Raw genomic sequence first — 12603 nt, forward strand, 5'->3', positions numbered from 1 at the left:
CCTGACAGAGCTTTCCTCTCCATCACACAGCACTGATCTCGCAAGGGATGGGTGGTCATTACTTTGTCATTCTCCCTGGTAATGGTAGCATAGTCTGGTGAGTGCTGTGGGTGAGCATGGCAAGCTGGATTTGGGTAGCATTAAGAACCTTACCATTAAGATAAAAGATGGAGCAGCTTGCTAAAAGCTGTGCCCCAAATGCAGAGTCTTCCACCCTCCTTACCGCCCAGTGCTCCCCCATCCCCACTGGTGCCTGGATCATTTTCATTTGATATGAAATCATTTTCAATTTCCTCTCTGATTTCTTCATCGGCCCAGAGATCATGCCAAACTTTGTCATGCTATCTCCATGTGTCTGTATATTTCAATTAATTTCTCATTTTTTCCCTTTTAGGATCCTTGAAGATATAGAGAATTCTTTTCTTTCATTTTGGTACTTGTTAAGACTTGCTTTATGGCCTGAAATGTGATCTAACTTATAGAAAGTTCAAAGGGCTGGTGACTCACCCCTACAATCTGAGCTACTCAGGAGGTTAATAGAGTACTGTGGAGGTATCTGTCTGTTAAGCTTATTTAATCTATGGTGCTGTTTAACTCTTTGAGTTATCTTTGTGATTTTATTTTATTTAGTGGTGTATCCAATGATGAAAACACTGGTTGAAGTCATTTATTTTTATTGTATCTGGACCTATCTAGTTTTATTTTTCTGGTCCTGGGACTTGAATTCTGAGCATTCTGGACATTGTTCTTTAGCTTTTGTACTCAAGGCTGGCACTCTACTACTTGAGCCAGATCTCCATTTTTGGCCTTAGGTGCTTATTTGGAGATAAGAGTCTCATGGACTTTTCTGTCCAACTGGCTTGGAACAATAATACTCAGATCCCAGTCTCCTGAGTAGCTGGGATTACAGGTGGGAGTCACTAGATATTTTATTGTACTCAAAGCTTTACCTGGATTGCTCAAATGCACATCACTTGGGTGTATCTGTAAAATAAATGGAGTGCATGAAAGAACAAATGATGGACGATGGGATTTGTCAGAAATTAATATTTTGGACGGAATTTTCCTCTCCTTTGAGAACTTCACTGCTGGATTGATTTAATCTGAATGTAGTTTTAGTGTCACACACTGGTATACTTACATTTCTTTCTTTTGACACCGTTTTTTCATTTTCAAAAGGTGGTCAGGCAACACAGATGCACACAACCTAACTCCAGTCACCGAGTTCCATCTCCTGGGCCTCTCAGATGACCCTGAACTACAATCTGTCCTTTGGGCTCTTCCTGTCCATGTACCTGAGCACCGTGCTCAGAAATCTGCTCATCATCCTGGCTGTCACCTGTGACCTCCACCTCCACACCCCATGTACTTCTTCCTTTCCATCCTCTCCTTGGCTGACATTGGCTTCACCTCCACCACGGTCCCAAAGATGCTGGTGGACACACGGAGTCACAGCAGAGCCATCTCCCCTAGAGGGTGCCTGACACAGATGTCCTTTTTTATGCTTTTTGGTTGTCTGGGCAGTCTGCTTCCAACTGCCATGGCTTATGATTGCTTTGTGGCCATCTGCCACCCCTGAATTACAAGGTCATGATGGATCCTCGACGTTGTGGCTCACTGGTTGTGTTGTCTGATGTCATCAGCCTGCTGGTGTCCCAGTTACATAACTCTATGGTCTTTCTTCAGGAATTTGGCCATTTCTCATTTCTTCTGTGATCCTTCCCAGCTCCTCAGCCTTGCCTGCTCTGACCCCTTCACCGATGATCTTGTCATGTATGTTGTGGGTGCCATGTCTGGTTACCTCCCTATTTTGGGAGTCCTTTTTTCCTACTCTAGAATAGCTTCTTCCATACTCAGTGTGTCATCTCCAGGCAGGAGGTGGAAAGCTTTCTCCACCTGTGGGTCTCACCTGTGTGTGGTGTGCTTGTTTTATGGTACAGGACTTGGAGTGTACCCCAGTTTGGCGGTGACAGTGTCTCCCAGGATGGGGCCAGTGTCTTCTGTGGCATACACAGTGGTCACGCCTATGCTGAACCCCTTCATTTACAGCCTCAGGAACAGGGACATCAAACGGGCCATAGGGAGACTGCTGAGGAAAGTCTAATCTCAGTGGGATCAGAGTCTTCCTTCTGGAGAAAGCAGCAAGCCCATGTTGCGACTCAGAAAACAGCAACAACAAACATCTCCCATCTCTGATCATGTCATTGATGTTTAAAAAATTGTTATTGTAAAGGTCATGTATGGAGATTTTACAGTTACATAAGTCAGGTAATGAACACCTTTCTTTTTGGACAACGTAAACCCTTCCCTTACCTTCCCACCCTCCACAAGTTGTAGAGTTCATTTTCAGCATAGTGTGTAGTGAGTATCACTGCTGAATTAGTTAATCTTTTGTCCTACCATTTTAGTGCTTCCTGCTTACCCTTTGCAAACAGATAAACTTATAAGCAAGACAAAAGGCACAGAAAACAAAAATAGCAACAGATAGAAAACAAAGTCTAGAAAAACCCTTTCGTCTCCATTTCTTGGAGTTCATTTCTATAAATATCATTTTATATGACCGTATGCACAGAGCTATTGAGCCTTTGAGATCCTCTCCTAAGAATATCCTTCTTTGTTTGTGGATTCTATGAATTCATCCATCTTTCTTTGAACAGCCTTTATTATGGCTTCCTTTATGGCTTCTTCTTTTTCACTTATCACCTTGTTTATGGTTTCCTCTTGTTCATATATGACTTCCTCCCTTATCTCTTTCTTTATATTTTCACATTTTTCATTAATGATGTTTTTCAATTGCATTTGTACAGCACTTGGAAGACTCTCCTCTAGGTTTGCCAGTGACTGTTCCATTGGGTGTTTACATTGGGTGGGGGAGGTGGGAGATGTTGTTTCTTGATTTGACATTTTTCTTGAGTTTCTTGTTCTGCCCATTTGAAAATGGGAGCAAGATTAATACTAAACATGATTATAGTTTTTCAGATATAACCAACCTAGACCTCTGTAGCTGGCAGACTGTAGATGTTCACAAGTTTTGATTGGTGTTATCACTCTTTCTTTTGTGCAGTTACCGACTAGTCTAATTATTCACTTATAAGCGAATTATATCCAAAACAATAAGCCTCTCAATCCAATCTCTATTGTCTTTAAGTCCCTCTGAGCCTAGAGAATAATTAACACCTAGATATACAATGTTGCTCAACAGCCATCAAGTGTAGATCCATGCAGTATAAGGGTTGAAAGAGGAGCAGAAGTCCAGAGATAGAAAAATAGAATGAGAGAGGTCAGGGGGTAAGTAGGTAGAGTATTTGAGTACAAAGTTTGGAAAGTATTAGAATAAAACTTATGTGTTGCTGCGCGACTAGCTCTTAGCCCAACCAGTGGCCTCACAGTGGACCATGGGATGGATCTGCGAGCTTCCGTCTGAGCGTGGTTGGCGGACGTTTTCCTGTGCTGCTTCCAGGGGCGGCCCCAAGCCAAGGACTGGGGATTGAGAGTTTCAGGAGCTCTCAGCAGGACCAGCAGGAGGCCCCTCTGTTCCCAGGGGCCGGGCCCAGCTGGGGACGTGGGCTCCAAGGGCGGAGCCGCGCCTTTTTGGTTCTCAGAAGGGGAGCTTGGCTGCTGGTCGGCCCTTCAGATCCCTGCTGTGTTTCCACTGCTTTTTCAGACTCTACTCCCAAGCTCCTTGGGAGGAATCAAAACCCAGATCTTCGTACATGCTAGACAAGCACTCTACCACTAGGCCAAATGTCTAGCCCATTATTCATAAGGCTAATACTTAGAGGAATTCTAAGTGTGTGTGTGTGTGTGTGTGTGTGTGTGTGTGTGTGTGTGTGTGTGTGTGAGAAGGGCCTTGAACTCAATGGCTGTGCCCTGTTCCTGAACTTTTGTGCTCTAGTATTCTATCTCTGGAACCTCAGCTTGAACTCAATGGCTGTGCCCTGTTCCTGAACTTTTGTGCTCTAGTATTCTATCTCTGGAACCTTAGCTGTATTTCCAGATTTTTGGGTACTTAATTAGGAATGAGTCTCACAGACTCCAGCTGGGGCTGGCTTTGACCCTGATTCTCAGATCTCAGCCTCCTGGGTAACTAAGATGGCAGATGTGAGCCACTGACACCCAACTTCAGTGACTTATTTTTGCAGTGAATTTTGGTGTTAACCAACATCCTTATGTTCCGTGGGCTTCCATTCCTGAAGTTGTTGCCAACACACTCTCTTATTGTTCTTCAACAGTTTTGAATGTCTTGTTTGTTTCTATTTGGTTTTGTCTAGATCTATATGTTAGGATTGTTATATGGTTGACAAGCTGGTCTGAGTTATCCTGGAAAAGGTGGCACTCAGGCTCATATCAATATCTTACACTTGATAGAAAAAGTGGTCTACAAACTAAGCCAAGGCCCCTCCACCTTCTTCTTTTTCCAGGTAGAGTCTTATTCTTCTAGCCTAACTTTGAGCGACTATCCTCTAACTTTTGAGTATCTAGGATGATAGGGTTCTGTCACCATGCCTACCATGATCTTAACTTCTTATTACATAGCCGACATTTTCATTTCTTCTACACTTAGATTGTCACAGGACCCAAGTGATATCCACACAACGATAAGTAGTGACACAAGAAATCCCCCACAACCCACAAATGGACGGAATTTGCCCATGTGAAGGAAACATTAAGGATATGGAAAAAGAAATCTTTACAATGGGCCTTCTTCACCCTCATTCTCTGATCATCACAGCAACTTCTCAATTCCCCTCCTCTACCAGCCCACTGAATACAGAGCACATGCACATTCTCTTCTCTGTGCATACAAGGTTTTTGAATCCACAGATATTATTAGGTAATTTCTAGAATATCAATTTACCAGTATTTTATGCTTCTAAGACCACTAGCAATTACCACTTATCAGAATGTAAATGTACACTATTTTTATGTCATAAGCTATGTGCATATTCTTCTAATTGGGTTTTAAATTGCCATTATAACATATGTTGTAAGTTAATTGTACTAATACCAATAAACTAATGTGAATAAGGAAAAAAAGAATGTTTTTAATCAATATGTGTGGATTGTTCTTCAGTAGTTATTGCTCTCTGTTTTACATCAAAGGTGTCCAATAAATATAGGGCTGCATAATCTAACACACATCTCAGAATTTTATCTCCTGGGACTCTCAGAAGACCTTGAGCTACAACCTATGCTATTTGGGCTTTTCCTGTCCATGTACCTGATCACTGTGCTTGGAAATCTGCTCATCATCCTGGCCGTCACCTCTGACCCCCCACTTCCACACACCCATGTACTTCTTCCTCTCCATCTTGTCTTATGTTGACATTGGCTTCTCCCCTACCATGGTCCCGAAGATGCTGGTGGACATCCAGACTCACAGCAGAGCCATCTTCTCTGCGGGCTGCCTCACCCAGATGTCTGCTTTTGTCATTTTTGGCAGTATGGAAGTTTTGCTTCTTACTGTGATGGCCTATGACCGCTTTGTGGCCATCTGTCACCCCCTGAATTACCTACTCATCATGAACCCTCGTCTCTGTGTCTCCTTGGTTCTGATATCATTTGGAGCAAGCATCTTGGAATCTCAACTTCATGTGTTGATGGCATTACAAATCACCACTTTCAGAGAGGTGAAAATCCCGAATTTCTTCTGTGACCCTTCTCAAGTCCTGGATCTTGCCTGTGTTCACAGCTTCACAGATAACATCATTAAATATTTTATAGGTACATTATTTGGTTTCTTTCCCACCTTAGGGACTCTTTTCTCTTATTATAAAATTACTACTTTACTACTGAGAATTCCAACATCAGGAGGGAAGTACAAAGCCTTCTCCACCTGTGGCTCTCACCTGTCTGTGGTCTGCTTATTCTTTTTGGACAGGAATTGGAGTCTAAATTGGATCTGCTGTTTCACATTCTCCCAGGAATATTGCAGTGCCCTCAGCAATGTACACAGTGGTCACTCCTGTTCTGAACCCCTTCATCTAGAGCTTGAGGAACAGGGACATTAAAAGAGCCCTGAGGAGACTCTACAAGGCAGCAAGCTGGTGACAAGATAGGTTACATTTGGTTATGTTGTTGGTTTTCTTGTTGCTCATTTGTGTGTGTGTGTGTGTGTGTGTGTGTGTGTGTGTGTGTGTTGTTCCTGGGACTTGTTCTCAGCACCTACACACTGTTCCTGAGCTTTTATGTTCGTGGTTGTCCCTCTACCACTTGAACTGTTCCTCCACTTTCTAAACTTTGGTGATTAATTGGTGATAAGAGTCTCACAGATTTTCCTATTGATGCTGGATTTCAGCTGGGATCCTCAGATCTCAGCCTCTTGAGTGAGAAACAATACAGGTGTAAAGCATCACCTGCAGTGTCTTTTTTGAAAACCGAATCTATCTGTGCATGCAGACCTCTAAATTCAGCCAGACAGTAAAAATCATGTTTTGGTTATAATTGCTGATCATGTTCACTCCTTAAGGACATCGTTCAATGATGCATTTATTTGATATGTATAAATGTTCTATTTTAATGTACATTCCTTTATACACATTATGAAAGGTATGAAAGGTCTAGAAATTTCAGGTAGAAAATTTCCTGAGATGAAGGGTAATAAACATACCATGTTTAATAGTATACCATACCATATTATAATAGTAACTAATATCTAATAAAAATTTAAATGGGTCAAAATGTTAGTTATTTTTCTCTGTGTACTTTACCAGAATAAAAATGGTTCATGAAAAGAGATGGGTGCTTTTTTCTTTATTGCGATTAATTATACACACAATCATTTTTACACGTATAAGGATAATCATTATGATTTCCAAAGCTTGTGCTAAGAAAAAGATAGAAAGAGATCAAGCTCCACATAGGAAAAAAGTTCAACTCTTGAACATTAATGATAAAATTGTATCTTCTTGATTGGGTGATAGCAAGATAACTAGAAAGCCAAGAGAATGGGAAAAGATTTTACTAGCTATACATTAGACAAGAATCTCATATCTAAAATATACTTAGAGCTAAAAAATTAATCCACCCCCAAAGAAATTCTTGAAAGGGCCAGGAGCATGGCCTAGTGGTAGAGTGCTTGCCTAGCCTGCACCAAGCTTGGGTTCAATTCCTTAGTACCACATACACAGAAAAAGCCAAGAAGTGATGCTGTGGTTCAAGTGGTGGAATGCTAACCTTGAGCAAAAGAAAGAAGCTCAGGGACAGTGGCCAGGTCCTGAGTTCTAGTCCCAGGACTGGCAAAAAAATGAAAAGAAGTCCTTCAAAGAACAACAACAAGCACCTGGTTAATAAGTGGGCTAAACATTTAAAGAGAGACTTCTCTGATGAAGAAATAAGAAGAGGCAATAGATACACAAATAAATGTTCTCCATTTTTGGCCATAAAACATTTGTCAATAAAAACCACATTGAGATTTTATCTCTCTCCAGTTAGAATGGCCATTATCAAGAAAACAAATTATAACAGATATTGGTGGGGATGTGGCCAAAAGGGAAACATTACTACACTGTGGGAATGTAAACTTCTTCAGCCACTTGAGAAAGCAATATGGAGTTTCCTCAAAAGACTGAACATAGAACTTCCTTATGACCCAGCGATCTCATTCCTGAATAGTTTACCCAAATGACTGTAACCAGGCTGCACTAAAGCCACTAGCACAACCATGTTACGGTTTACTATAGACAAGATACAGAATCAATCCAGATGCCCCTCAGTGGATGAATGGATCAAGAAATATGGTATATGTGTATATACACAATGGAATTCTATGCTTCAATTAGAAAGGATGACATTGCCCCATTTGTAAGGAAATGGAAAGACTAGGGAAAATTATATTAAACAAAGTAATCCAGACCCAAAGAAGCATAGGCTTCATGGTTTCTTTTTCTTTTTGTTTTGTGGGTCATGGGGCTTGAACTCAGCCTAGGTGCTGTCTCTGAGCTCAACTCAAGGCCATCACTCTATCCCTGAGCCTGGGCGTTTTCACTGAGCTCTTCAGCTCAAGGCTACCACCCTACAGTTGAGCAAAGCCCCACTTCCCATTTTCTAGTGGTTAATTGGAGATAAGAGTCTCTGGTCCTTTTCTGCTCAGGCTGGCTTTGAACCTTGATCTACATACAGATCTCCGTCTCCAGAATAGCTAGGATTACAGGCATGAGCCACCATGCCTGGTGGTTTCCCTCATTTGTAATATCAGAATATGCCTGTAAATTTAGAAGTAAACACAATGGATAGGAAAAAACAAAAAAATTATACTTGCACATGATTAATTAAATAGGACTCTAAACATCCACACAGTGGGAACAAATGAGGATATTCTTAGGAGAGAATCACAAGGGCTCAATATTTAGGCGCATATAATCATATCATTTCATGTTTATCAAAATGAACTCCAAGAAACAGAAATGAAGTTGTTTTTTTTTGCCAGTCCTGGGTCTGAGACTCAGAGCCTGAGCACTGTCCTAAAGACTATCTTGTTCAGTGAAACAAGGACAGATATCAAGATGCATTGTGTTCACCAATAAGTGTGTAAAAATATGCTGGATTTTATTTATTATTGTTATTATTATACCAGTCCTGGGGATTGAACTCAGGGTCTGAGCACTGTCCTTGGGCTTTCCTCAAGGCTAGTACTCTACCACTTGGGCCACAGCACCATTTTGCTATGTATGTGGTACTGAGGAATTGAACCTGGGTCTTTGTGCATGCTAGGCAAGCACTCTACCACTAGGCCAAACTCCAGGATTCTATTTTATTATTTTTGAGGTAGGGTCTGTTAGGTAGCCAAGCTTTGAACTTTTCATTCTCCTGTGTCAGTATTTGAAGTTCTGAGATTATAGGCATGAGTCAACTTGCCTTTGTGTGTACAATTTATTTTTCTTAAGATTCATGGGAATTAGAAAATATTGACAGGGGTGACACTGGTCAAGATGCATTGTATTCATAAGCTGTTTTGTTAAATGGCAACTCCTCTGCATAACTACTTAAAGATAAATTTGAGAAAAGAAAAAGGAAAATAAAGATTTATATCTTAATGGTCAGAAGAAAGGAATCCAGGTGACATATCCCCTTTGAGGAGTGAAAAGTCTCAAGCCTTACCAAAAATACTAAGTTTTTATTTTGTTTCTATTTCTTCAACATTAACAAGTCCTCAGAGACAGAGATACCATGAGCTAATTTGCCTGATGACCCATGTTCAGCCTTGAGCTCTCAAACCTAGATGATTGTAAATAACCAGCTTGTGTTCTCAAGTTTTGCAGTTTACTGATTCAAGTCCAGTTGTCTTGCTTCATCTCTATCCAGACTTGAGGCTTGTGTCAGGAGTCCACACAGGATTCTGTTATTCTGTGGGTCCTGAGGACAGGGCTTTCCTCTCCATCATGCACCACTGATCCCGGAGGGGATGAGTGGTCATTCCTTTCTCATTCTCCCTGGTAATGGTGGCATAGTCTGGTGAGTGCTGTGGGTGAGGCTGGCAGGCTGGATATGGGTAGCATTAAGAACCTTACCATTAAGATGCAAAGATGGAGCAGGTAGCTAAAAGGTGTGCCTCAAATGCCGAGTCTTCCACCCTCCTTCCCCCCAGTGGCCCTCCATCCCCACTGGTGCCTGGATCATTTTCATTTTATATGAAATCATTTTCAATTTCCTGTCTGATTTCTTCATTGGCCCAGAGATCATGCAAAACTTTGTCATGCTATCTCCATGTGTCTGTATATTTCAATTAGTTTCTCATTTTTCCCCTTTAGGATCATTGAAGTATTAGCTAAATATTTGTTAAGACTTGCTTTATGGACTGAAATGTGATCTAACTTATAGAAAGTTCAACGGGTGACTGAGAAGGGCTGGTGACTCACTCCTACAATCTGAGCTACTCAGGAGGCTACTAGAGCACTGTGGAGGTATCTATCTGTTAAGCTTATGTGCTGTTTAACTCTTTGAGTTATCTTTGTGATTTTATTTTGTTTAGTGGTCTATCCAATGACGAAAACACTGTGTTGAAGACATTTATTTTTATTGTATCTGAACCTATCTAGTTTTATTTTTCTGGTCCTGGGACTTGAATTCTGAGCCTTCTGGAGATTGTTCTTTAGCTTTTGTACTCAAGGCTGGCACTCTACTACTTGAGACAGACCTTCATTTTTGGTCTTTTGCTGGTTATTTAGAGATAAGAGTTTCATGGACTTTTCTCTCCAACTGGCTTGGAACAATGATACTCAGATGCCAGTCTCCTGAGTAGCTTGGATTACAGGCGGGAGTCACTAGATATTTAATTGTACTCAAAGCTTTACCTGGATTGCTCAAATACACATCACTTGGGTATATCTCTAAAATAAATGGAGTGCATGAAAGAACAAATGACGGACGATGGGATTTGTCAGAAATTAATCTTTTGGATGAGATTTTCCTCTCCCTTGAGAACTTCCCTGTTGGACTGATTTAATCTGAATGTAGTTTTAGTGTCACACTCTGGTATACTTACATTTATTTCTTTTGAGACTTTTTTTCATCTTCAAAAGGTGCCCAGGCAACATACATGCCCACAACCAAACTCTAGTCAACGAGTTCCATCTCCTGGGCCTCTCAGATGACCCTGAACTACAATATATCCTCTTTGGGCTCTTCCTTTTCAAGTACCTGATAACCATGCTCGGAAATCTGCTCATCATCCTGGCTATCACCTCTGACCCCCACCTCCACACCCCCATGTACTTCTTCCTCTCCATCCTCTCCTTGGCTGACATTGGCTTCACCTCCACCACGGTCCCCAAGATGCTGATGGACACACGGATTCACAGCAGAGCCATCTCCTCTAGTGGGTGCCTGACTCAGATGTCCTTTTTTATGGTTTTTGGTTACCTGGACAGTCTGCTTCTGACCGTCATGGCTTATGACCGCTTTGTGTCCATCTGTCCCCCTCTGCATTACAAGGTCATTATGGACCCTCAATGTTGTGGCTCACTGGTTGTGGTGTCTTTTGACATCAGCCTGCTGGTGTCCTAGTTACATAACTCTTACAGCTCACTTTCTTCAGGAGTGTGGCCATTCTCATTTCTTCTGTGATCCTTCCCAGCTCCTCAGCCTTGCCTGCTCTGACCCCTTCACCGATGACCTTGTCATGTATTTTGTGGGTGCCATATCTGGTTTCCTCTCTGTTTCGGGAATCCTTTTTTTCCTACTCTAGAATACTTTCTTCCATACTCAGTGTGTCATCACCAGGCAGGAGGTGGAAAGCTTCCTCCACCTGTGGGTCTCACCTGTGTGTGGTATGCTTGTTTTATGGCACAGGACTTGGAGTGTACCCCAGTTTGGCGGTGTCAGTGTCTCCCAGGATGGGGCCAGTGCCTTCTGTGGCATACACAGTGGTCACGCCTATGCTGAACCCCTTCATTTACAGTCTCAGGAACAGGGACATCAAATGGGCCATAGGGAGACTGCTGAGGAAAGTCTAATCTCAGTGGGATTAGAGTCTTCCTTCTGGAGAAAGCAGCAAGCCCACGCTGAGACTCAGAAAACAGCAACAACAAACATCTCCCGTCGCTGACCATGTCATTCATTTTTAAAAAATTGTTATTGTAAAGGTCATGTATGGAGAGATTACAGTTAGGTAAGTCAGGTAATGAGCACCTTTCCTTTTGGACAACATAACCCCTTCCCTTGCTTTCTACCAGCCTTTTCCTTCCCACCCTCCACAAGGTGTAGAGTTCATTTTCAGCATAGTGTGTAGTGATTATCACTACATCTTTTGTCCTACTATTTTTGTGCTTCCCTCTTACCCTTTGCAAACAAGTATACTTATATGCTCGCCTAGCATGCACAGAGCTCTATGTTCGATTCCCTGGCATCACATATACAGAAAAATCCAGAAGTGGTGCTGTGACTCAAGTGGCAGAGCACCAGCCTTGAGCAAAATGTGTCCAAGGACAATGCCCAGGCCCTGAGTTCAAGCACACATACTGACAAAAAAGAAAACATTTTTAAGTAGTTGTGCACTGGTTTCTTTATTATCATGATTATTATTAATTTGTTCTACCAAGATGTTACAGTTCAACCTATCAGTTTATGAGAAAAATGAATTTTGGTTGTTTACACCCTTTCTGTTTCACCAACTCTGCAAACCTAAAAAATATCTTCAATATTCTATTTTTAAATAAATATTTGAATTACATTAATGTATTTGTACCAAGAAGTTGACACTCAATAGAGCAGTTGGTGAACACAGTGTATCTTGATCCATATCACCAGTTTTATTCTACTTCATCCTATCCAAACTCTCCTCCCTTCAACTGTCTTAATTTCGTAGGGTATGTATGAAATTTTTAATAACATTTCCCCCCTTCTCCATTTAGTATACCATCCTCTGTTTTATCCTCTACATTTCCAGTACATTATTTTCTTTTTTTCCATATTTTTATTGTAATTAATGGAAGGGTTACATAATATTCACCAGATAGAAGGTGCATTAATTCACAAACATTGATACCCTTTCTCATATCTTTGTCCCCATTTCCTTCCACCTACCCCACCCCTCATCTTGTTTTCCTCCCTTCCCTATACAATTTCAAATAACCAATTACAAATATATTCAATATTTCAGATAAC

The 12603-nt window shown here is 41.3% G+C and overlaps 1 protein-coding gene and 2 pseudogenes across 1 annotated transcript; all 3 read left to right on the forward strand.

Moving 5' to 3' along the window:
- The first annotated feature begins 1363 nt into the window (after positions 1-1363).
- LOC150068286 (olfactory receptor 7E178-like) lies at positions 1364-2104 on the forward strand (annotated as a pseudogene).
- A 3187-nt stretch (positions 2105-5291) lies between these two features.
- Positions 5292-9758, forward strand: LOC150068287 (olfactory receptor 7E24-like). Its single transcript, XM_090358031.1, has 2 exons — positions 5292-5858; positions 9750-9758. The coding sequence occupies exons 1-2, from the start codon at positions 5292-5294 to the stop codon at positions 9756-9758; spliced, it is 576 nt and encodes a 191-aa protein (XP_090214157.1).
- A 949-nt stretch (positions 9759-10707) lies between these two features.
- LOC150068288 (olfactory receptor 7E178-like) lies at positions 10708-11453 on the forward strand (annotated as a pseudogene).
- Positions 11454-12603: the final 1150 nt, after the last annotated feature.

This window comes from Megascapheus bottae, chromosome 1 (genome assembly GCF_031878675.1).
Source record: "Megascapheus bottae isolate mThoBot1 chromosome 1, mThoBot2.hap1, whole genome shotgun sequence".
Taxonomy (NCBI): domain Eukaryota; kingdom Metazoa; phylum Chordata; class Mammalia; order Rodentia; family Geomyidae; genus Megascapheus; species Megascapheus bottae.